We start from the raw sequence: 26,718 nt of genomic DNA on the forward strand, positions 1-26,718 counted from the left end.
AGAAATTATAGATGAAGCAACTGTGGCACAGAGAGGTTGAGTGACTTCCTCAAGGTCACACAGCTGGTAAACTGCAGAGCCAAGATTCTAACGCATGTTGGAGTCCAGGCCCTAACCACCACACCTACAGCCTCTCCAACTGAGAGCAATAAATGAGGACACACCTACTAAGGGCTGTTTTGAGGATTAAAGGAGTAAATGTATGAAAAGCCTAATTCAAGTGTCTGATATCGTGTGTATGTTAAAGAAGGTTTTTTTCCTTCTGCACTGGGAAATCCGTAAGGCTTTTTCCTGGGGCAGAAAAAAAGGTTGGAGGGATAAGAACAGAGGCGAGGGGAGGAAGGGGGCGAGGTGGAACGTGGAAAGGAAAAAAGGCGGTGGAGGGGGCACTGAATATTCAGGACGCAAGAAGTGGAGCGGGCTAGGCCTTGAGAAAACGCGGTGACTCCTTCTCAACTGCAAACAGAAACCTACCGGCCGAAGAGCAGACATTAAACCGGCGCGGCCTCAGCCCCGAGCTGGCATCCTCAACCCCGCCCCGGCCCCGGGCCGGCTCGGCCGGGGCGCGGACCGGCTTCCCTTCCGGGCCGCGGGTCCGCCCTACGCCGGGCGGAGCCTGGCCCGCCCCCCGCACCGGAGCCCGGGAGCCCCAGGCCCGAGCCAAGCGATCTGCTGGCCGCCCGGGGCTCGGGTCGGGGACGCGCGATGGCGACTTGGCGGCGGGACGGCCGGCTGACGGGCAGCCAGCGGCTGTTGTGCGCGGGGTTGGCGGGGACGCTCAGCCTCAGCCTCACCGCGCCGCTGGAGCTCGCCACCGTGCTGGCCCAGGTCGGCGTCGTGCGCGGCCGCGCCCGGGGGCCGTGGGGCGCGGGGCTTTGCGTCTGGCGGGCCGAGGGGCCCCGCGCCCTGTGGAAGGGGAACGCGGTGGCCTGCCTGCGCCTCTTCCCCTGCAGCGCCGTTCAACTGGCCGCCTACCGCAAGTAAGAGCCGGGCACGGGCGGCGTGGGCGGGGCCCGGGGCCCGGGAGGCCGCCGCCGGGGGTCCCGCGGCCCGACGCCGCCCGGGTGCCCGGGATCCGGCCAGCGGCGCGCCACAGCCCCCTTCCGGAGCGTGTGGGAGCCCCTCGGGCCAGAAGGCAACCTCTCCGGCCTCCAAAGCGCAGTCCCCACCTTTTCCTTTTCACCTTTTCTTGGGATTCCTGCCCCGCCGGGTGCAGTTTTGTGGGGACGCAGCTCTGGCCCAGAGAGGCTGACCGGGTTGGTCGGGCGAGGAGGTGGAAGGGGGCCAAAGGAGATTTGGAGGGAAGGAGTGAAGAGATCTCCGGAGAGATGGCCCCTAATCCTTCCCACCATCCGCCAACTTGGAAATTTTGCTTTGGCTGGCTTGGGAGAGAGACCCTTTTGAAGATGCGTGTATGGAAGTGTGTCAGAGCCCCCAGAAGAACGTGCTTGGTAGGGGCACAGGGCCCAATCCACTGCGACAAAAAGGCCATGGAGTTCGGCGCTCCCCACCCCCCAAGAAACTGGACTTTAGGGTCCTACAGAGGCTGCAGCTTCCCCTCCCCAAACTGCAAGCAGCTCCAACCTCGCTGCTCCCTGGACTCCTTCTTTGGGCTTTTAACACCTCCCCCCTAAACAGCTGCATTTTAGGAAAACATCTAAAGAGGTAATGCCAGATGACTCTTAAAGCTCCCTCAAGAGCTCAGAGATACCTGCATTTTAACTGGAAACAAAGTCTAAAAGAATAAAGCGATAATGATGCAATTTCAGGTAGTTCTGCAGCTGGGGGGATGTTCCCCGTGTTCCTCGTTCGCTGGGCACACTGCCAACTCGGAAGACTGGCCTTGGCTCAGAATTAGAGAAACACAGCCCACAGTCTTGACCACGTAGGTCGGCCTTGGAGGCTAACAGTCAAAGCATTTTGCCTTTGGCTCTGGGAGGCCAGAGCTGACAGTCTCACCTGACAGCTGACAAACAAGCCCGATGGAATCTTCCTTATCACTGAGTCCTCGAGGCCAGTGCATATTTCACCTGTGCCTGGGAATAGACTTGCCTTCTCTTTCTCTAGGAAGGGAGGGTAGTGAGATCGTGGGGCATTTCTGTCAAGGCTCTCTTTCTTCCCCAGCCCCCTTTCCCTCAGCAACATCTGGCTTGCAGTCTGTAAACAGTTCTCCTCTGAATTTTAATGACTCAGTTTCTCCCCACTTCACTCTGCTCTCCACAAAGTATGGAACTCCTCCTTTGGAATGTGTACCAAGGGGAGGGAAGCAGAACTTCAAAGGCTGGTTTAAGTACTGTGGCTTTGCTGCTAACCATCTAGAATATATACAGTCATCCCTCCGTATCCGGAAGGGCATTGGTTCCAGGACACGGCCCCCCAACCAAAATCCCCAGATGCTCAAGTCTCTTACAGGAAATGGAGTAGTATTTGCATGTAACCTATACAGTCGTCCTGTACACGTTAAATCATCTCTAGATTGCTTATAATACCTAATACAATGTAAGTACTGTGTAAATCGCTGTAAATACAATGTAAATGCTATGCAAATAGTTGCTGATGTGCAGCAAATTCAAATTTTGCTTTTTGGAACTTTCTGGAATTTTTTTTTCTGAATATTTTCAATCCGCAGTTAGTTGTGGAACCCACAGATACGGAGGGCTGACTTCATCTCATTGGATTTTTAACAGCTTTACTGAGATATCATCGACATAAAAATTGTATGTTTAAGGTGTACAACTTGATGTTTTGATATATGTATACATTGTGAAATGATCACCACAATCAAGCTAATTAACGTATCCATCACCTCTACCTAGTTACCATTTCCTGTGTGTGTGTGTGTGTGTGTGTGTGTAAATTGTTGGATTTTTACAACACTTGCCTCCTGCCCTGTAAGGTCCACAGGGCACGAAGTATTATGCCCACTTTCCAGATGCACAGTTGGGCTCAGATTGGCCACACCACTCGTCAGTGACAGAGCTGAGCTCCACCACCTGGCCTTCTGACTCCAATGCCCATGCCCTGTTACTTCCTGCTGCCTTTCTCTCTGCCTTCATTAAGTGACCACGGTGTGCATGATGCTGGGGACAACGCAAGATGAACGGGGCATGGTCCCTGTGCCCCAGAGCTTACAGAGCAAAAGAATAAGACTAGTGTGTCCATAGCATGTGATTGCTAAGGTTAAAGTGCTATAGCAATTCACACCTCTGATGACGGAGGAGGAGGAGAAGATGTGAAGATGTCACAGTGGAGAAAAACCATCGGAGTTTGGTGTTGGGAGAATGAGTAGGAGTTTTCCGTCAAAGATGGGGAGAAAGATACTGCAGATAATGCCACAAGCAAAGGCACAGAGGTGGGAAGGCATGCAGCGTGACTGGAGCATAAGGTGTGTCTCTGGCTGTAATGGGAAATACAGCCAGAAAAGCAGGTTGGAATGAGATCTTGGAGGGCCAGATTAAGGAGTTTGGACTTTACTTGGAATGCAAGGGTAGCTGTGGGGGATTTTTGATGGGGGAGTGCTGTGATTAAAGCAATTCAGCAGGGATTGTCACCTGGTAGCAGTGGAGGACGGCTAAAGAGGAGGAAGGGTGGGGGGTGGCAGGACCACCCGTCGCACTGGTCCATGTGGCGGCTGAGGGCACCTGACAGTGAGAGTGGAGAAGAGGAGATGTGTGGGAGAGGAAGAACAGACAGTTACCCAGGCGAGGTTTGCTAATAATTTTTTCCTGCAAGATTAGTTTCTTTCTGGAAATTCAAAAGAAATATTTCAGTGATAGACAGCAAAGTGGTTGATTAATCATGGTGCCAGCCTTCCTACGTAAAGACAAGACCTTGGGGCCATCATTATACTGATTTATCTCTACCCTCCTGACCAGGAATTTGCAAAACGGTTGGTTGGGGGTAATGTTACAGCCTATGATTATGGGTTTGAACTAAGCATAAACCTCCAGAATGTTCAGAAAATGGAGTGGTTCAGTGACTTGTCCACAAACACAATTAATGGCAGAGCTGGAGCTTGAAACCAGGTCTTCTAGCTCCTTAGTGCAGGGCTCGGCCCAACATTGTGATGCTGAAGTGTCTCCTTACTTGGATTTACAGTTAAAAGAATCCACTCAGTAGAGTCTATTAGGAGCTAGGTCCTTGTGCTAAACAAGTAAAACCTAACACTATGGATGGCTTTCAAATATATCAAATAGTAGACCCTCACCCAACTTTATGCCACAACTGTTTGTGTAGCTGTATAAACATTGGTTTGGGTCCCTGAAACTCTGAAATTGCTCATAACCAACACAATTTCCTTATTGTGTAATCGATTCATGAGCTTGTGTTTGCCTGCTAACTTGTGTTAGGTTGAAGTGTTGGCAGTTCTACCTACATACATCCAGGGTGTGTGTAATATCCATGTGCCTGAAAGGAAGGGGTTACTGCTGCTCACCAGCTTATCCAGTTTCGCTGGAACAAGCTGCTGTGCAGTGTGTAGGAGTGGGAGAAAGAGCAGAAAGGGGAACGCTGCTGCCCCACCCAGTCAGACAAGCACTTAAGATGTGGGGACCAGGATGATGTAATCGATGGCCTATCAGGGGTGCCCTGCCTTGACTCTGATTGTAAGAGGAACGATTTGTAGTCTTTGTCTCCGTATAGTAAAAGTCTGAGAGGAAGGACTTGCTTTGGTTCTTCTTTTTAATTTTGTATATTTGATAGCAAGACCCTACATTATAAAACAAACTCATAGAAGACAGAACTCCTCGTCCTCGTTCATCAAGTCATTCAGAGAACCAAGGGCCGAATGCCTCTCTTGTTGCCCCTATCAGTCAGCTCTTTGGCAGGGCTGTTGAACTCTCTTAAGATCTATGCTGAATGCTAGCGCAGTGTCTGGCACAGTGTGGATGTTCGGTGACTGGGGAATGGATGCATTAACGCCCTGGGAGTGGCGAGCGGGATGGGGAATAAGGAGGAGGCAATGAGAATGAATGGTGTTTCTTTTGGCATTCAAACTCCTGCTTCTTCTAGATGGTTCCCGCTTGCTGCAGACCACCCCTCCAGCCAAGCATTTCCACTTCCTGTCTCCCCTCCCCTGGCTAAGGTTCCGCTGCCACTTATTGGCCAGGGGAGGGAGGAGGGAGGATAGAGGGAGTGTGCAGGCAGCGAAACCGAGGCAGACGGAAGGCCCACTGGTGAATGCCAGCTTAGTTACCTGCATCTTTAAAAGGTTGCTGGTTCACTCAAATGACTGTTTCAGCTGGTACAGTTAAGGTAGGGTGACAGAATGAAGTCCAGACTTTCCTACAGCTTGAAGGAGATGTTTTTAATCGACCAGTGTTTACTTGGGAGCAAAGGAGCGGTCCTAGAACCCCTTCAGTGGTTTCACCTGAACTCTGGCTCGTCTTGTTTATCAGAGAGGGGGCCCTGGCCTGCTGCCAAAGTGAAAAAGCAGGAAATACACAACTTCACTGGAGCTTGGAAAGCCAAAGAACTGGGGATGCTCTCATTTTTAAAAAGATACAATGCTTTTATTTTAGCCTAGCTCTGTTCACTTTCTTTTTATTCAGATCCTTGCTATCCCTCTCCCTCTCCCCCTCCCCACCCTCCGACAGAAAATATTATTTTTCCTGGTTTCCAAGCCCTTTTTAAAATTTTGTCCTCATCAGCAAGAATGAGTAAAATTCCTTTGCTTCCTGGCCAGGGAACGTGCCCCATGTAAAAGGCCCCTTAGAACAATTTCTGCCGAGGTAGGCCCTCATGCCTGGGGATGCACTGCTTCCAGAAAGAGGGATTGTAACAGAGTGGCTTTCTATTCTGCATTTAGAAAAGTCCACCCAAAGCCATTTCTTTACTAAATTGTGAAACTGCAGAGAAACACAAAGAATAGTCTAGCAAACATTCATATACCCACCATGCAGAATTGACAGCATGAAAGATAATTAGTTTAAAAGATACTTCAAGTATCTTTTTTTTACACAAGAAATAAAATATTACAGATAAAGCTGAAGTCCCCTTCATTCTGATTCCCAGTCCCATCCACTCTCCACCTTCCTGGGGGTCTATTTTATACTTTTTTATATGTATCTATATCTATCCATGATTGGTGTAATATATGGTTTTGTGGATGTGTTTCTTAATTTAAGTGTAGTCAGCCCTCTGTATCTTCGGGTTCTGCATCCATGGATTCAACCAACCACAGATTGGAAATACTTGGGGGAAAAAATTCCAGAAAGTTCCAAACAGCAAAACTTGAATTTGCCACACTCCAGCAACTATTTACATAGCATTTACATTGTACGAGGAATTATAAGTAATCTAGAGATGATTTAAAGTATACGAGAGGACAAATAGTATACCATTTTATATGAGCGACTTGAGCACCTGCAGATTTTGGTATCCGTAGGGGGTCCTGAAACCTGTGGATATACAGAGATGGCTGCAAATGGTTATCATACACCATAGGTCACTCTACAACTTGCTATTTTCACTCAGCTTTATGCTTTTACTATTTATCCGTGTAAATACATAGTTCTAAGCACATTCATTTTAACTAAAGTATCATTGTATCGCTGTTCTACAATTTATCCATTCCCCTACAGATAGACATTTAGATGGTTCGATTTCACTTACAAACAACGCTGTATGTGTCTTCATATGTACCCGTGCAAGAGTTTCTCTAGGATATGCACCTAGAAATGGAATTGCTGGGGTGAAAGTAGGCATTTTTCCAATTTTACTAGATACTGCAAAGTGACCTACCAATTTACACTTCTCACAGCAGTGGGTGAGCATTCCTGTTTCCACACTTTCTCACCATCACTTGATATTATCAGACTTTTTAATCTTTGCCAGTCTGCTGGTTGAGAAGTGGTATTGTGTTATTGTTCTTATTTGTTATTTCCCTGACAGTTGATGGGGTGGCACATCTTCTCTTATAATTATTAAACCAATATATTTTTTAAAACTCAACGACTAGGGATGCTCAAAGTCATCGTTTCAAGCAATTTCATTTACGTTGCAACAGAATCAAAGGAGCACATTCCAGTTCCGTATTTACCAAGTATTTCTGTTCATTTACACCCCACAGGCAAGCCAGGGTTGACAGTTATGCAGATAAAAGGGGGAAATGCTTGAAATGAAGTGAGGACTTAGGGTAGATAGAAATAAGACGGTTAGGTATCTCTTCCTTATAGATGTTATATAAACTATAACAGCTAATTTTATATAACTAGAATTATATTCATTACTATGAGCATAATTGAATGTGTAGAATTGAATGTGTTATTCATTAATCCTAATACATTAGTAATTTTCATTTTGTAAAGCATTTCCAAATGCAGGGAAATGGTGCAATAAGTAGCATCGAGCACTCTAGCACAATCCGTGGCTGATTCCCTGGGGCTTTTCTCCCTATTTTCTCCCAGGTTTGTTGTGCTGTTCACGGATGACCTGGGCCACATCTCCCAGTGGAGGTCCATCATGGCTGGGAGTCTTGCGGGCATGGTTTCCGCCATCGTGACATATCCTACAGACCTCATCAAAACCCGGTTAATTGTGCAGAACATGCTGGAACCATCTTACAGGGGGATCCTCCATGCTTTTTCTACTATTTATCAACAGGAAGGGTTCCTGGCCCTTTATCGAGGGGTTTCCCTTACTATTTTAGGTAAGATGGAACTTTTCACCTTGTCCAAGAAAAGACTGTGTTCTTTGATACATGCAAATGACTTGTATACCTTTGTTGGTAACCAGTTAAATCCATTTTACTGAGTTCAAGGTCATATGGATTCAATCCACACAGAGTCCATTAGCTTCATTCTATTCCATAGCCATATACCCCACTCCTAACTCTGGTCTGTTATATCCCAGGGAGGGAGTAGGACAGAGTGCATGTGTCTCAGCACAAATTGATAAGAAGACAGTCCCACACACTCCCCATCTGACTGCAGGAAAGAGTCTCTGCATGCATCGGTACACGTGTGAACACAACCAGGGTAGCAACTGTAGCTTCTGTGTTCTTTGGAACCTTTGCCAGGGCTACGGGTCACCAGGACCCCCAATTGCCAGTCCAGTGGACTTTTGCCTTTTATCTGACCTTTGTTGCAGCATTTGATGAGATCGATCACTCTATTCTGGAAACTTGGCTTCTAGGACCCCACTGTCTCCTAGATGTCTTTCCCACCTCTCTGCAGCTCTTTCTTATCTGGCTCATCTGACGATGCCAGCCCCCTGTGTGTCACTATCCCCCAGCTCCTGCCTTAGCTTTCTTCTCACCCTCCATACCCTCCCTGGGTGGCCTCATCTAAACTAGTGGCTTGAACAAGCATCATTATACTCTAATGACTCCCAATCTCATCTCTATAATAACAACGACTAACATCTATTGCAGTTTACTATGTGCCAGGCACTGTGCTAAATGGTTTGCGTACAGTTCCTCATTTAAGCCTCATTTTACAGATGAAATAGATGCTTGGGGAAGCTAAGTGACTTGTCCAAGGTCACAGATAGAAAGTGGAAGAATCTAGCAATATAACCCCAGAGCCCTCTCTCTTAACCACTGACTACTACCACTTCCCAATGGCAGTACAAATGCCTGCTATTGGACACCCTCACCTGATGCTCCCTTGGCTTACTGAAGTCAAGAGTAAACCTGATGGCCTCGTTAGTTGCACACCTGCCCCCCTCCTGTGTTCCCTAATGAACGAGACCGCCTTTCTTTCATCCAGTGGCCCAAGCCAGAAGAAACCTAGAAGCACTTCAACTTCAACTCCTCCTCTCACTCCACTCCCACTTCAGCCACAAGTGTTGTCAATTTCACCTCTTTTAACTCTCAAGTCTGCCCCCTTCTCCATCCCCGTCTTCTCTGTCATAGGTCACACTCTCATCATCATCTTTCCTGCAGACACTTATGAGAGGCTCCTTCCTAGTCCCAGTCTTGGGTCTCTGCTGCCCTAGTCCGCCCTGTGCCCTGCTGCCAGGGTGTGATGATCTTTCTAAGTGCAAGTTGATCATTTCACCAACCTCTTTCCACTGCCCTCCTTAAAAGCCTTCACTGACTCCTGTGAGCTACAGGGAAAAGCCCAGATTCCTTGTGGCATACTAGATCCTTCAGACCTGGCCCTGCCAGCCCCTCCTACCTCATCTCCTGTCACGTTCTACCTGCACTCCTGCTTTGGCCATCTAGAAATACTTGCATTTCTTGGAAACACCACTCTCTTTGTACATGCTGTTCCCTCTGCCTGCTCTCCCAATGTCTGATGAACTCCTACTCATTCCTCAACACCCAGTTGAAAAGTTCTCTCTTCTGTGAAGTCCTTCTTGATTCCCCCAGGCAAAATTAATCCCTCTGATCCTTGTGTACCTAAAGCACTTTGTATAGCCCCCTTACTATGGCATATGTCATCTGTCTGTCTCTCCCACTAGATGGTGAGCATCTCCAGGAATTAGCCTACTTACACCTCTGTATATTCCTGGCACCTGGCATAGGGCCCATCACATAGCATAAGCTCCACAGATGTTTTCTGAATGAAGGAAAATGTAGGGTTGGTGCGTCATTTTTAATGTGTTTATTAAATAAATATTACATTTTTCTAAAGATGAGTAACCCGACTAGTGTTAGCCCCTCTTTTAAATCTCATTTTGAGGGAGAAATTTAGTCCCTGCGTAAACTTCAGATTGCTCCCAAAGTTTCTGTAAGTTTCAAGGTGCCAACTACTGCACTACTTGCTCACCATCTTTTCCTAGAAAGGTGAGGCTGCCATACAGTGCAGGGTACCCACTGAGTCCTGATATGGCCACATCTCATACTACCTCACTCTTCAGGTTTCACAGAATGTTTCCTTCTCAGCTAGAGATCAGGTCCCCCCTAGTCTCCAAAACTTGATTAAGTACTGCCCACTAACTTTTTTTTTCATGGGAGTGAATTTTTTCCCCAACACTCTATTTTTTTAAATTCAAACACCCAGAAAAGTTAAGAGAATTGGAAACAGCCTGGATAAACAACAAGTTCCTATTGTATAGCACAGGGAACTATATTCAATATCCTGTAAAAAACCATAATGGAAATGAATATGAAAAAGAATATATATGTATCACTGAATCACTTTGCTGTACAGCAGAAACTCCCACAACATTGTAAATCAACTATACTCCAATAAAATACATTTTTAAAAAAAGAATTGGAGGGGCTTCCCGGTGGCTGAGTGGTTGAGAATCCGCCTGCCAATGCAGGGGACACGGATTCGAGCCCTGGTCCGGGTAGATCCCACATGCCACGGAGCAGCTAAGCCCGTGCGCCACAGCTACTGAGCCTGCACTCTAGAGCCCGCGAGCCACAACTACTGAAGCCTACGTGCCTAGAGCCCGTGCTCCGCAACAAAGGAAGCCACCGCAATGAGAAGCCCATGCACCGCAACAAAGAGTAGCCCCCGTTCGCCGCAACTAGGGAAAAGCCCGCGAGTAGCAACAAAGACCCAACACGGCCAATAATTAATTAATTAATTAATTTTAAAAAAACACTAAATTTAAAATTAAATTAATTTTTTAAAATTAAACATTCCCATGTTTAATTTTTATTAAATTTTTAATAAAAGTTAAAATTTTAATTAAAAATTAAACATGGGAAACACCCATGTACCCACCATATACCAGCTCCTTCAATTAATGTTTTGCTTTATCTGTCCCTCTAACCATTCATCAGTCATATATTTTTTGATGATTTCCATGTAAGTTGCAAACATCAATACACTTCATCCCTCAACCCTTCAACATGCATATCATTAACTAGAGTTCAATATTTGTTTATGGCTCTTTTAAAAGTAAAATCGACATAGAGTACACAAATATTTAGGGAATCTTTTGATGCATGCGTTTTGATCAATGACACAACCCGTATCAAAATATAGCACGTTATCATCACCCAAGAAGTGCCTGCTGCTTCGGTTGGAGTGACTTGTTTAACAAGCCCAGAGCCGGTCCTGTTTACTTTCCCTGGATTCCCCACAGGCATTTATGTTCTCAAGCCAGTGTTTCCTGAGACATCACAGCCTCTCCCTGGCCTTGTTTTTCAGGTGCTCTCCCTTTCTCTGCCGGCTCCCTTCTAGTTTACATGAACCTGGAGAAAATCTGGAATGGACCCCGAGATCGGTTCTCTCTCCTCCAGAACTTCGCCAATGTCTGCCTGGCTGCCGCGGTGACCCAGACACTCTCCTTTCCCTTCGACACGGTGAAGAGAAAGATGCAGGTGAAGAGTTATGTTTGGGGGGCTTTGTGGGTATGTGGGAGGGATGGCTTGCAGTGTTTGTGGGTGGGTAACAACAGCAAAGAACATGAAGCCTGAGCGATGCCAGGTTTCCAAGGAGCTCGTGACTGCTCATACAAACACTCTGCAAACCCTCACTCTGTGGCATTTCTGCTGCTAACCTCAGGGCAATGGACTCGAGCCCAAGCCGCCTCCCCATTCCCATCCTCTGCTTTTTTAGGTCTTTTATAAAGCACTTTTCTTTCCTCTCTTCATAGCTGCCACTGCCCGTTACATCAAGGCGGCCTCCACAGCGAGGACAGGGCACCCTTGACTTCATAGCCTGTCCATACTTCAGTGAAACAGACGGAAAGAACCAAAATAAGCCAGGAATTATCAATAGCAAGGGGCCAGTAGTCCCTGATTCCCCTGCTGAGGAAGTAACTGCATTTGAAATGGGCCGGTGTCTTAGTGGGATTGGCCCTGCATTTTCCTAATTGTTACCTAGGAAAACTCACAGTTTCTCTACAGACCACAGAGACAAAAGCCTGATATCTGAGGTCTCAAAGAGAGGAATTGGCTTAGCCTAGAATCAGCCGATTTTGATCAAAGAAAAATCAGAGTAGTCCAAGTAAGGTTGGGGGTTACAGGCAGGTCCACACAGGGCAGGGGTGGGAGTCGGTGGACTCAGAATCAAGCAAGGCTTCGCATCTGCCCTGAACCCTGCTCACTCTCCACCAGCCTCCCTTCAGACTCCACATCCACAGGCTTGCCTGCCTCTCTGGCCTCTTCCGGGCAAATCTTGATTTATACAATCGATGTATTCCTGAAGAGCTGCTTGGATATTCATTTGGGGGAGTTGAATCCAATTTTAAATGATCAGTCCCCACTGAGTTTGTTTTTCCCCATGTCTCTAACTTGTCCCTCTGCTATCTCAGTGCCCGCGCCCCGCCTCCGGCTTCCCCATGTGGTTTTCTTGGCCAGGCCAGGCCAGGCCAGGCCTCACTTACCTCAGCACTAAAAAGCCCACAAGTACTTATCTCAACCTATAAAGAAAAGCTGCCTCAGAACAATACACATCACGATTACACCCAATTCTGCTGCTCCAATCCATCAAACTTTTCATCTGTCTGGGTTGCGTTCCTTCCCTGTCCTTTGTCCAAACACATTTTTTAAATTGTCAACGTTATTGTAATTTTAACGTAGATGCAAGTTTAAAGCCTGCTTAGTGCATGCCTATTTATAAAAGCCATTATTCCTCATTTTAAGAGTAATGTACATACGCTTAAAAATGGTTAAAATGGTCAATTTTATGATGTGTGTTTTACCACAATTAAAAAATAAGGAGGGCTTCCCTGGTGGCGCAGTGGTTGAGAGTCCGCCTGCCGATGCAGGGGACACGGGTTCGTGCCGCGGTCCGGGAAGATCCCACATGCCGCGGAGCGGCTGGGCCCGTGAGCCATGGCCGCTGAGCCTGCGCGTCCGGAGCCTGTGCTCCGCAACTGGAGAGGCCACAGCAGTGAGAGGCCCGCGTACCGGAAAAAAAAAAAAAAAAAAAGAATGCACATAGATTATAGAAAATTTGGGAAATACAGAAAAATACAAAAAAGAAAATAATTACCTATAAGCCCAACACCTATGCATTATGATGATTAATAGTTTTACTTCTGTGTATGTTCATATGTGTATGCATATGTGTGTGTGCATAAATATAAGTATATATGCATATGGAAAGTTATTTTTCACAAAGCTGCATTCCTACTATATATAAAAATTAATATCTGTTTTTTTCACTTATTTTATAATGGATAGTGCCTCAGGCCATCAAGTATTAAGAGCATCTTTTCTAATTATCACATATATTCCACCATATGGATGTGCCATAACTTAAAAAAATAAAAAACAAATTTATTCTCTCAAAGTTCCGGAGGCTAGAAGTTTAATATCAAGGTGTTGGCAGGGTCATGCCCCTTTTGAAGGCTCTGGGGGAGGATTCTTCCTTGTCTCTTCCAGCTTCTGGTAGCCCTAAGCATTCCTTGGTTTGTGGCAATACAACTTCAATCTCTGGCTCCATCGTTCCATAAATAACAATTTCTGTTTTTTAATATTCAGGCTGTTTCTAATTCTTCAGTGTGATAACACCACAGTGAAAGCGCTTGTATTTTTTCACATTTGTGATGACACCCTTTAGCTGTATTCCTAGAAATACAGGCCACAAGATAAAAATAATTCTAAGGCTCTTAATGAAGTTTGCACCCCAGAAAGGCTGTAAGTTTACGCCTGCACCAGCAGTGAGTGGGGTGGTCCATCTCAACTCCCATCAACTGTAATGACTATCACTTTCTAAATCCTTGTGAACCTAATAATAGCTGGAAAATGCTGGCACATTAATTTGAATTTCATTGATTTTGAGCAAATTGCGTGCTTTTCATATATCAATTTGTCCTTTGTATTTCTTTGTAAATTTTCTGTATCCATTGCCTATTTTTCTAGGCTATTCAGCTTTTTTTACTAATACATAAGAAGTCTTTATAGGTTAAAGATATTAACCCTTTGTCATACACTGCATGCATTTTTCCCAGTTTGACAGTTGGCTTCTAATACTGTTTATGTTGTTATTATACATACTTTAAAATTTTTATGCAAATATATATATATATTACTATTTTTTGGTTTCTAACTTTGCTCTTCTGTGTAAAAGGCCTACCCCATCCCACAATCACATGACTATTCACTTATATAGTTCTTTAAATATTTTTGTTGTAATTTTTACACTTATCACTTTATTTAGAATTTACCTGAGGTATGATGTGAGGTAATCATCTGACTTTCAAAAAAAATAGTTTACCAATTGTTTAAGCACCATTTTTGGAATAATCTCTTTTCCCCACTACTCCGTGCTTCGACATTTACCACATCCTAGATACTTGTATATGTTCTAGAGTCTGTCTTGGGGCTGTGTATTCTGAGCTGCAGCTTTGTCAGTCTGTCCTCGTGCCAGAGCCACACTATTTCAATTCCTATAGCTTTATAATACCTTGTAGTGTCTGACAGGGCATCTACCCCCTCACCACTCTTCTTTTCAACATTTCCTTGATTATTCTCAGTCATTTGTTCTTCCTGATGAACTTTAGAACTACCTTGTGATTATAACTGGAGTTATGTTCAACCTATATACTTGGAATAATTTATGTAAAATATTCTATCTTTATTCAGGAATACTGTATATCTCCCCTATAGCTTCAGTCTTCTTTCTTTACATTGAACCGTATGACATTGCCAACATCCTACCTTTTTGACATACCCAAAGGGCAACTTCATATGGTTAACTCTTATAAAAGTTGATTTCTTCATATGATAATTATGCTCTTTCTAAAAAAGATAGCTTCTTAAAAAAAAATCCAGGGTGAGGTTGAGTGGGAAGGAGGTATGATATACTACAAGCTTTTTATTCATTTTTTTTAACATCCTGGCCCTAGGAATTTATCTTCCTGTCAGGAGTGAGAATGGGCTCTCGCTGGTTGGCCATCAGAAGATGGATGAAACTAAGGCGGCTTATATCACTGGCTTCCATGCTTTGAGGATTGCTTTTTGAAATAGTAGAGCCAGAGGCGTCTCGCCAGCACTTTCTGGCACCTCTTATAATTTAGTGTTCCTTATGCAGAGTTCAAGGTTTAGTGAGCTCACTTCCTCCCCATAGTAAGCCTGCTCAAACCCAGGGCTTTGAGCCTGGGGGTTGGAGCAGTCAGTGAGAAAGGGTAGAGTCTAGGACCAACTCCGGTGTGTGGGTTTTTTCCCTACACCAAGGAAGTCTCCAACGGCAGCTGAGTGTCCTACAATTCCACTCAACTCGGACACTCTCTACTCAGAGACAGCATCAGATTTCACAGGTCAAGGGCTCAGTCCCACAAGACTATCCCCCCACTTCAAATGCCGATGTCAAGTCCAGGTTGTCACCCATGCTTCTGAAGTATAAATTAGAGGTTCCCACAGCCCCATCCTTGGATTCAGTTAATTTGCTAGAGTGTCTCACAGAACTCAGGAAACCAGTTGACTCACTAGATTACTGGCAACCAGGCCCCATCCTTAGGTGCTTTCCAAAAGTCGCTACATCAACATAAACTCAGACTTGGTTGAAAGGGGTTTGTTATGAATATCAAGGCACCTTTATTGCTCTCATCACTTAGGTAATGTCAAGGATTATAGGAGCTCTATGCCAGAAATGGGGACGAAGACCAGGTATATATTTCTTATTATACATCACAATATCACAAAGGGTTTCAGATGAAATTCACTGACATCTAAATGTGAGGGTGGAGGTTTCAGTCTTCTCTGTAAACTTTTAGCTTTCCTTTTTCCACCTGAGAGCTAGAACAATGACCTCTTATGGGGTAAGCTAGCCACCACTACATTCTACTCTAGAATATATGCCTACCGCAACAATCTGCTATACACTAGAAGTGGGTATTTGGGAGTAAATTTGATCATATTTTCCCTTGTATGGAAACCTTATGCATAATGCATACACAGAGCTTCAACAAAAAGCTTTCAAATAAGTGCAAAGTCATGATGGTTGTAAAAAAAAAACAAAAAAATCGAAAGAGGCAATTGCATGGTTTTCACAATATATGATCAGCATCCAGTTATGAATGACAACATAAATGTCATCCAAAGATACGGGAAGCGAAATCTTACGGTTGCGATCAAACTGTTATTTTACAGGAGTTAATAAACACTAATACCTTGTCCCGCCTACTTAAAAAGAATCAACTCCCCAAAACGGAACCACAGACTGCTTTAAAATGCAAACTGCGTTGCTTTCTCTGGCCACTAGATGTCGCTGCAGTAACGGAGCTTGTCTGAGCACTACCTGAGGGTATGGGAGCCCTGCAGCTGGTGATCACCGACTAGTTAACAACCCCCTAATCCCCGCTCAAAATACATCTTCAGTTCGGAGAGTAAGGAACCTAGAAACAACAGGCTAACTGTAAATTGTATTGTGGCTGTTGTTTGTTCCTGCAGAGCACTCAATCCAACTTCTCCAAGAAGAGAGAGCTTTAATAACAGTCTCCCCGCCACCCCCTGTGGGAGCAGGCAGGGTTTGTCCGCAGAATTTATGAGGAGAGAGCTTTGCAGGGCAGCCGGGCTGCTCTGACCTGAACACACTTAATGGTAACATTTGCATTCCATCGGCTTTCCTCCTTACACTGTCCATCAGGAAGCAAATCAATGTCAGGTGTCTGTTGGATAACAAGCTGGACAGGGAATTTCCTGAACCCCCATACCGACTGGCCACTTTGTCTGAATGTCTCATTCTCCTAATGTATGCTTTATCCAGACACACACATACACACACACAATCTGTCCGTTTAATGCCGCATCAGGTTGGAAGTCTCTTGAACGCTAATGACAGTAATCATAAGTCTTGTTTAACCAGCTGAGCCCTTCCTTCACCGCGCTTACACTCATTTTATTCCTTTTTCTTTTTCTCACCCCGGCTCCTCGCTGGCATGCTAGAGACTGGAGAGGTAAATAAATTATGCATGTGCATGTTTTGATGGGATGGTTTCTGCTGGGAAGGGGGTGAGTCAGCCCTGTGCACAGATAGGATGAGGTGCCCCCATACCTGGGGCGCTTTCATGGCCCCCAAGACCACCCTGCCTGAAATGCCCTTGGCCACACTTCAGCACATTTCAGCTCAAGCTCTTCCGGGTGCATACCCGGCCTTTCCACTTCTGTCTCTCCCACACCTGGCCCTGAGCTTGGAACTAATTAGTTTGACGAGTCTGTGGGCTCTCCATAAGGACCACGGAGTCCTGAGCAAATGGTTCTCTGGACAGTTCATGTGGAAAAAAAAGAGGAAGATAAGCTGCCCGGAAAATCCAGGGAGCAGCTGAGAAGGTGGAGCTTTGGAATCTGGTGGGCCTTCTGAGAGGGTAAGGAGGGAGGCACCAGGCACAAGCTCAGTCTCCCACAACTCTCCCTGACCCCCCTCCCTGCAGCCCGTATTAGGTGTCTCCGTTTCATTAAACATAAAACCAAGTGTTAGCCTGTTGCTTTCTACCCAGGGGACTTCGACCCCATCAGGGCTCACAAGGCAAGCAGGATTAGGCCAGGTCAGCATTTGAACTGAAAGCACATAAGATGAGGGACAGAGGTAGTATCCAAGGCGCACAGCTGACTGAGCAGAAGAGGCACGGTCCCTGAGTGAAGAGAGGGCCCCAGCTGTTCAGACAGATGCTTGAACCTGCCTGAGATGCTGAACTGGGCACTCCCGCCAGGGCGCCCCGCCCCTCTCGTGGCTCCTCCTACTCAGGTCCACATCCTCAGCCCTGAGCCACATTTCCCGAGCCCTGGCCCCACACTTCTCACTGTTTGCCGGACACTGCCATTTGGCTGTCGCCTCTCCAGGGTCACCTCTAAGTATGTATCAAACTGTCTTCCCAAGGTTCTGCATTTCAGTGCTGTCATTCCCCCAGCCACCCAGGCTGCAGACCCGGAAGTTGTCTTTGACTCTTTCCCTTCCCCCTCCCCCAGTCAACCTTGAACCCAGTTGGGTCTTCATTCCTAACGTCCCACGTTGGTCTTTCTTTTTGTCACTGTCCCTGCCCTAATCTAGGACCTTATCAGCTCATACCTAGGCTACTGCAGCAACCCTCTAATTGGTCTCAGGATTAACTCTAAAACTGATCATAAACATTGGGTACTAATGTACCAGGCACTGTGCTGAGGGCTTTATGCTCATTATCTCATTTAATCCTGGCAATAAACCTGCCAGGTGGGCACTGTGCTTATCAAGCCCATTTCACAGAGGAGAAAATCAAGGCACTGAGAGGTTCTGTAGCCTGCCCAAGTTCACACACTCAGTCACTGAGTAACCTGAGATGTAACTTATCACCAGGGCCAATATTCATTTCAGTCCCCTCCAGCCCAGGCTTCTGCCAGATGAATTTTCTTAAGATCTGCCTGCGTTGTGTCCTTTATTGCTCTGAGAGAATAAAGGCTGAGCCCCTTGGCCTGGCAGGCTGCCCTTACCAACTTTGCCGCGCTCATTGCACAGAGGCCCCCTATATCAGGAGTCGCAAAATCAGATGCCGGCAGGAACTTGGAAGTAACAGGAAAAAGAGAAAGTAGGGAAACCCAGGTAACATAACACTGACCCCCTAGAGAATAAGGATTCCGATGCAGTCTGAGCCATCCTGGCTTTCAGAAGCATTCTGGAGCGCTAACTGCACTGTGCTCACAAAATGTGACCAGCATCTAAGTATGAATTGCAGCGTGGAGCAAAGTGGGCCAGGGGAAGCTGCAGCAAGTTCCTCTTCTCCAAAGGATAGATGCCATTTAGAAATGTGGGCCCACTTTTCAAGGGAGCCTGAAATCCAGATTTTTATGTAAGATCCCAATTTTTCAATGTTGGCCAATAAAAATTGTTAAATCCTGCCAGGGCTAAACAGAACATGCCTTTTTCTGACCTCTGCTCTGTTCCAGCCTCCAATTCAATCAAAATTATCTTAGCTCCCCTCCCCCATCCCCCTGAAGAATAAGTGTATTTCACATTCCTGTCCGCTCTGCCTGGGGCATCTACCTCCATCTCACCTGACATCTGCCACGTGGTGGCTGTCTCTTCTGACCTACAACAGCATACATCTGTTGCTTTCGTTTGATAAAGGAGTTGGCTTTTCCTACCCCTCAAACAGCTATTCTATCGTGATGGATAAAGGCAGGTGTTTTGCCTCTGTAGAACCACAAATGGGGGTGTTCCCCACGGCCTCGGAGGGGATTCGGGGGTAGGAGAATCCAGGTTAACGAACAGGGTGCTCTGCCGATAACTGCAGATGCTGTTTTCACTGTCACTCCCACCCCACCCCCAAGGGCATATTTTGTTCCAAAAGCTTTATGGGTGAACAGCCCCTTTTAAATGATGCTCTTAGCCTGTATGTGCGCTCTGGTCCAGCTGGTTTATTTTCCACAGCATTTCTCCGCGTGCCCCACCTTCTGCCATCTCTCCACCATTGCAGCACATCCCCACCCTGTGTGAGCCCCCTCCTGAAGCCTTCTCTCCCCTCCTCAAGAGGAAGAAGTCTCCCCATTCTGAACGCCCAAAGCTCCCTCTCGCTATAGCTCTCAGGCCCACGTCACATGCTTCCTTGAATCGTAATCTTCTGTGTCCATTATTCCTTCTAGACTTTGAGCTCTTTGCCTTTGGGACATATGTCTTACACATTTGTATGTCCCCACAGCACGTAGCCTCATGTAGCAGGCACTCGATACTTGTTTAAAAATGAATGAAGTTCTGGGCCGGCTTCTGAGATCTCACTGCCTTGTGAGTACAGAATTGAACCTTAGCTGCTGCTGGGTGAGCCCCAAGTCTGTGTGCTCGTCCCTACCCCCTGCTGAAGGTAAGAACAGCCTGCCCTTTCCCCGGCCTGCTGACCTAGGGAAACCTCGACTTGTCCCCTGTCTCAGACTGCCTGCAATCCTCGCTCTGAAAGTGCACTATCTCCCACCCCCTACCTTAGCTCTCCAGTTGTGTATCGCAGCTCCAACAGCTGTTACCATTTCAAGAGAAGTAAATATGCTAAAAGGACAGAGTAAAACAGTCTTGATGTACACCCCCCTCTTCATGGCAACCTCCCACCGCTTTGTACAGTGCCTGGAAGTGCCTGATGAATCGGTATCATAACACTTGTATTCGTCAGTTTGTTGACTTCAGTAAATGTGATGTGAATGAACAGGTCTAAATCTGTGCCCTCCTTTGGTGGGGAGGCTTTTGTCCGGGGACAAAATATGTCTGGAGGAGGTAACGAAAGGAAAGTTTTCCCTGGGCATAAGAAATTGTAATAATGTGATAATAACTACCATTTATTGGTCATGTGATACAGACCAGGCAGTTTATCATCCCATTCCATCCTCTTTATCGACCCTATTAAGTATTGTTATTATTCCTAGTTTCTAGGTGAGGAACTGAGGCACAGAGAGGGTAACTTGCCCAACAGTCACTTAGCTAGCAAGTGGGGCGGGGGGCTGGGATTGAACCTAGGTCTCTCCTTCAGGCCCACGCTTTATCCACCAGGACTATAGGGGCTTGGTCCTAGATGCTAGGTAATCGGTTTTTTTTTGTTTTTTTTTTTTCCAGTTCCCTTGCCCTGGGTGTGGGAGTAGAGGATGAGGGAGAGGGAAACCTAACCTTGAGATTTGGGAGCACACAGCCTCGGTTGAAAGAAACAGTAGTGCGCAAGCTCAGAAACAGGCACGAGGGTGGCTTTGGCCAGGGTATGGTTAACTCAAGTTGGAGAAGAAAAACCTTTGGAAAACCAGGCTGTGGGCGCCTCTGGCTTTCTTTGGTCACTGGCAGCCTGACAATGGAAGGCTTGAAGCCGGCAGGTTGCAATGAGAAGCAGAGAACATTCAGTAGCCATGGACCTTTGGCTGCCTCAGACTGGCCACGCCGCTGGGACGGACTGGGAAGAAAGCCCCTCCGGCTCACGGAGCCCCTAGCAGAGCAGGTGCAAAGCCCCAGGAGGGGAAAGTAGATTGTTCTCATCACACCTGCTAGGAAGCGCTAAGCGAGTTGCAGATGTTCCGCCTAGTTCAACATTTCTTGGTTGACGTCGTGTCTATCGTCAGTAGGAATAGAGTTCTATTTCCCCAGCACAGCCAACTTGCCCGATGATCCTGAAGTACAAACACTGCTGGGTTCTAAGCTCTCGGGGCTTAGAGAGCTTAGAGAGGATGGGAACCTTACCTTTTTCGTTCGTTGCATTTTTAACTGTTTGCCATCATGTTGCTCTGGGGGCTGGCCCCTCTGGGGACTGACTTCTGCCTAAGTCAGTAGCATTGCCTTGGCAATTCTGAGAAAAAAGTATGCTTTTCAGATCCAGGTAGATGTCTGGACATCCCTCAGGCCAGGTGGCTTCGTTTGAGCATCATCGTTAAGGTGTAAGGAAAGGAGAAGCCCCCCCTTTGTTTTTTCCAAAGGTGTAGAGTGCCCTAAATACTTTAGGGATGACAGTTGTTGATCATGGAAAGGAGACTATCCCCTGGAGGGCAGGCAAGGAGGGAGCAGGGAGGAGCCTTCCTAATTCCACTCATTGTGAAATCACTCTGCCCTTTCTCTTGACCTGAGCTGGCTTACCCCTTCCAAGAGATAAAGTCTGGGTATCAAAATGGCCACCCTCCGCTAAGCAGACTTCTTTGAGCTCCAGCTAAACAGTAACAGCAGCTAAGACAGGCGTCCCCCTTCCCCCTGCCTCCAGAGTGGGGGTGAAGAGAGAGGTAGGGGAAAGGGAAAGAAAGGTCCCAGAAAAGGCCTTCTGTCAGCCAAGAAAGGCCTGCAGCTATGAGCAGTCATCTGCGGCTCCTGCTGTCAGGAGGAGATGAACACTGGGGTTTCCCCATCCCTCCGCTGGCCTCAAGCCAGCTTTAGAAACGCAGCACCAGTTTTTACCTCCTTTCCCCCACAGAGCTGTTGATTTGTTTTTGACAGCTGTGTTCATCTTAAAGCTTTCGTGGGCAGATTAGCTCATCGGTCCAGAGTGTGGGCTTTGGATGCCATCCCTGTCCCTTACTCTTTCCGTGAACTTGGGTAAGCCACATCGCCTCTCTGAACCGCATCTTCCTCATCTGTAAAACGCGGGGAGAAGCCTAACGCCTGGCTCATATCCCCATGGAGAAGACTGAATTGGGTTAATGCAGATGCAGAGCCAGGCACAAGATAAACACTCAATATAAATACTCAATAAAACCGAGGTACTATTTTTATTGTTCTTGAAGCATCTCTTCAGAATCTATGCATGGCGTTGAAGGCCTGATTAGAACCATAAAAGCCGGGCCAGGTGTGTTTGTGTGTTTTCGTATGATCGCTATAAACACGCATATGAGCTAGCATTGTGAGACCTCAAAAGGTCTTCGTCTCTATAGATAATGGTGATCAGGGATGGTAGGGGAGTGGATCATTCATTCGTTGGGTTAATTTAACAGGCGTTTACCTAGAGGCCACCCTGTGCAGGTACTGCCTATGTCTGTATTCCCAGCCTGCAGAAAACTGGCATCTGCCAAATCTCCTGCACCCTTCCTACCCAGTCTCACTCCCAATCAAGGTGACACTAGGGAATTCCCTGGCGGTACAGTGGTTAGGACTCCGCGCTTTCACTGCCGAGGGCCTGGGTTCAATCCCTGGTCGGGGAACTAAGATCCCCCAAGCCGTGGGGTGCAGCCAAAAAATAAAAATTAAAAAAATTAAAAATTAAATTTAAAAAGGTGACAGTGAAAGTTGGCTCTTCGGCCGCCGCTGCTCAGCATGCGCTCCCACGGCCTCCCTCTGCTGCTCTCGCTTGCATGCATCTCGATTGCTTTCTGCCCCAGCTGCACTTTTGATTTCCCCACCCCCGCCCCCAATCGGCACATGGGAACTGTTTCTCTTCTCTTCCCAAGCAAAATACTAACCTGCTGTCCATTTACTCGCTTCCCCCATGTCATTGCGGGCTTTCCGAGCAGGTCCTCGGGCACCTCAGCCAGGATGGGGGGTGACTTGTAGGCTTGCCAAGCCGGGGGCAGCTGCCTGCACCCGTTTCTGTGGACGTCCCCACCACAGAGCCAGGGTGCTTCTCGGCTGTATGAGGATAACTCTTGGGGACCTAGCTCTGCCAAGAGAAACTTGGGCCATGTGGCTCACAGGACATAAAGGTCCTTTTACTTCAATACCATTGGCTTTTTTTTTTTTTGGCTTGTTTGACTATTGGGGATTTGCCAAAGGACAAAAGCCTCCTACCACAACTGCCTTCCACACATGTATGTCCTCAGATGGCTTGGGAAGTGGACCACTTGGTCTTCAGGTTGCGTCCCATATGGCTACAGAAGATAAAAGTTGTTTCCAAATAATAAGTGAAAGGTTCTGAGCTCCTGTTTGCCCCAACTAGCAGACTCTCTTTTTTTTTTGTTTGTTTTTGTTGTCTTTCTTTGGTCTCTCCTTTTAAATGCTTTTTTCTAAAAAATTAAGACTTTGGGGGTTTTTTGGAGCAGTTTTAGGTTCACAGCAAAATTGAGAGGAAGGTGCAGAGATTTCCCACGTACCCCTTCCCCACACGTGCGCGGCCTCCCCCATTACCCACAGCCCCCACCAGAGGGGTGCATTTGTTACCAAGGATGAAGCTACACTGACACATCAGAATCACCCAAAGTCTGTAGTTTACCTTAGGGCTCACTCTTGGTGGTGTACATTCTGTGGGTTTGGACAAATGTATAATGACGTGTATCCATCATTATAGTATACAGGGTGTTTTCACTGCCCTAAAAATCCTCTGTGCTCTGCCTATTCATCCTCTCCCCCAAAGCACTGATCTTTTTACTGTCTTCATATTTTACCTTTTCCACAATGTCATATAGTTGGAATCATACAGTATGTAGCACTTTCAGATTGGCTTCTTTCACTTAATAGTATGCATTTAACTTTCCTCTGTGTCTTTTTGTGGCTTGGTAGCTCATTTCTTTTTCATGCTTAATGATATTTCATTGTCTGATACCACAGTTTATTTATCCATTCACATACTGAAGGCCATCTTGTTGCTTCTAAGCTTTGGCGATGATAGATAAAGCTGCTTTAAACATCCACGTGCAGGTTTTTGTGAGGACATAAGGTTTTTTTTAACCCCCTTTAGGTAAATACTAAGATCTAATCTAATCAGTACAATTGCTGGCTCCTATGGTAAGAATATATTTAGTTTTGTAAGAAACCACCAAACTGCCTTCCAAAGTAACTGTACCATTTTGCATTCCCACCAGCAATGAATGAGAGTTGCTGTCTCTCCACATCCTCACCAGCATTTGTTGCTATCAGTGTTCTGGATTTTGGCCATTCTAATTGGTGTGTAGTGGTAATTGGGTTGTTTGTTTTCTTATTGTTGAGCTTTAAGAGTTCTTTGTATGTTTTGGATAACGGTCCTTTATCAGATATGACTTTCGCCAATATTTTCTCCTAGTCTGTGGTTTGTCTTCTCATTGTCTTAATTAATGATCTTTTAAAATTAATATTCTACCTTTTGCATAGGTAACATATGCATATGATACAAAATCCAAAAGGTACAAAGAGTGTCCATTGAAAAGTAAGCCTTCCCCAACCTTTGTCCCTGGGACTCCCAGTTCACTGCAGAGAAAACACTGGTTGTTTCCAGTTTCTTATCCAGTCGTTCCAAAGGTGGTCTGTGTAAAGATACACATAAACGTGCACATTTATGTTCTTTTTGTTTTTAGATAATCAGCAGCATGCTACATACACTCTTCTGCACTGTTTTTTTCACCTAAAAATGTATCTTGGAGATGTCACCTTATCAGTCCAGATGGAGCTGCCACATATTTTTAAATGGTGACATAGTATTCCATAGTCTGATGTACTGTTTCTTTAACCAGCCCCCTATTGATGGACATTTAGATTATTTCCAACTTGCTGCTGTTACTAACAATGCTGCAACAAAAATCCTCGTTAACACATCATTTCCCACAGGGGCAAATATATCTGTAGGATAGATTCCTAGAAACAGGATTGCTTTGGTCAAGGGTATATGAGTTTTACATCTTCATAAATATTGTTTAATTATTTCAGAACTCATGGAAAGAATGAACAACCTAAAATGTTGCCTCTGTTGGAAGGACTCTATGGAGTTTATCACAGAAACAATCAAGCACATTGCTTTGAAGCATTTACCTTTCATTTCCATCAACTGCAAGTTCGTTCCTCCTTTTCTTCAGTATGTATTAAGCACATACTGGATGCCTGGCATATTGGTAGATTTGGGGGCTAAAACCACATACAAGATAGATAGACATGGTCACTGCCCTCATGGTATTTATAGTCTGTGAGGTGGGGGAGACATGAGAGAAATAATTATACACTAAATCATTACAAACTGTGTCACGTGCCAGGAAAGAGAAGTACAGGGTGACCAAAAGTGTTTACTAGGCTCCTGACTTAGGCTGGAGATCTGGGAAGACTTCTCTGAAGAAGCGCTGTTTAGTCTGATTAGTAAGAGAGACTTAGCTAGGCAGAGGGAACGGCAGATTTGAAGTCCTGGGGGCAGGAAGGAGCCTTGAGTGGGACCAACAGCATGGATTAGAGGAGCAAGAAAGGGCCTTCAAGTTCATTTAGTTCCAGTCTCCTTAACTGACGTGTGAGGAAACTAAGGTTCAATGCACTACAGGACTTGGTCAAGGTTATGCAGATCGTGGCAGAGCCAGGACTAGGACCCGGCTTTCTCAGATGATGTCTGCTGCAGAATGCTGCATGCCCACACTGGCAGCTGCAGATCTGAACTAGACGCCATGGGATAGTTGCCTGGGTTTGTGTGGAGGGAGGATTTAACTTCAGAGCCTTGTAGCTAGTAACCTGACATGTTTTGTGTGTCTTTGCTAGGAAGATACGGTTCGGGCAAATGGCGGTCTAGCGTTCTAGTCTACTGGGTTGGTTTAGTCTTCAGTATACTTTTCTCCAAGTTTTGGTTTTTAATTTTTTTGGGGGGTTGGGGATTTTTTTTTTTATTTGGCCATGCTGAGCAGCTTATGGGGTCTTAGTTCCCTGACCAGGGATCAAACCTGCACTCTTGGCAGGGAAAGCGCAGAGTCCTAACCACTGGACCACCAGGGAATTCCCTCTTCTCCAAGTTTAAATACTAAATAATAATGATAATGGTGGTTACTATATGTCAAATGCTGTTCTAAGCACCTTACGTATGTTTCATTTAATCTTGACAACAATCCTATAAGGTAGGTGTTATTATTATTGTCCCATTTTACAGATGAGGAAATTGAGGTTCAGGAAGGTCGAGGCATTTGCTCAAAGTCCCAGAGCTAGTAAGTGGCAAAGTGAGGTCTCCATCTAAGCAGTCTGGCCTCAGGACCCGTGTGCTTTCCCCAGGCGTTCTCACCGTCAGCGGCAGATCGATGGGCTCAGGTCTCAGCCTGAGCTGCCTTGTGCTATGGAGGGCCTACACCAGTGATCCTCAACCTGTCCGCATATCAGACTCATGTGAGGAGCTTGCCAAAAATGCTGACGTCCAGACCTCACCCTAGGTCAGTTAAATCTCAGTCTCTGTGGGTGGATCCCAATCACTGATGGTTTTGAAAAGCTTCCCTGTTTCGTCTAACATGCAGCTAAAGGTTGAAAAGCACTGCTGTGTAGCCTTACCATTCCTTCTTTCTTTGGGGGTATTTTAGTTGGAGCTGCTGTAACAGAAATCCATAGACTTGCTGGCTTAAACAACAAGCACTTATTTCTCACAGTTCTGGAGGCTGGGAAGTCCAGGATCAAGGTGCCAGCAGATTTGGTGTCTGGTGAGAACCCACTTCCAGTTTGCAAATGGCCACTTTTTTGCTGTGTTTCCCCCATGGTGGAGTGAGAGACATTATCTCTCTTGTGTGTCTCCTTATAAGGGCACAAATCCCACTCATGACAGCTCCACCCTCATGACCTAATCACCTCCCAGAGGCCCTCACCTCCAAATACCATC

At 46.1% G+C, this 26,718-nt stretch overlaps 1 protein-coding gene across 1 annotated transcript in view; it reads left to right on the forward strand.

Annotated features, from left to right (window-relative positions):
- The first annotated feature begins 689 nt into the window (after positions 1 to 689).
- SLC25A43 (solute carrier family 25 member 43) overlaps positions 690 to 26,718 on the forward strand; it is a 34,460-nt gene continuing 8,431 nt past the window's right edge. The window contains exons 1-3 of the mRNA XM_029240941.1: positions 690 to 980; positions 7,407 to 7,648; positions 11,052 to 11,224. Coding sequence (XP_029096774.1) covers positions 706 to 980; positions 7,407 to 7,648; positions 11,052 to 11,224 — 690 coding nt within the window. The 5' untranslated portion in view covers positions 690 to 705. The remainder of the gene's footprint in view (positions 981 to 7,406; positions 7,649 to 11,051; positions 11,225 to 26,718) is intronic.

This window comes from Monodon monoceros, unplaced genomic scaffold, assembly GCF_005190385.1.
Source record: "Monodon monoceros isolate NGI ecotype Baffin Bay Population unplaced genomic scaffold, NGI_Narwhal_1 Super_Scaffold_22, whole genome shotgun sequence".
Lineage (NCBI taxonomy): Eukaryota > Metazoa > Chordata > Mammalia > Artiodactyla > Monodontidae > Monodon > Monodon monoceros.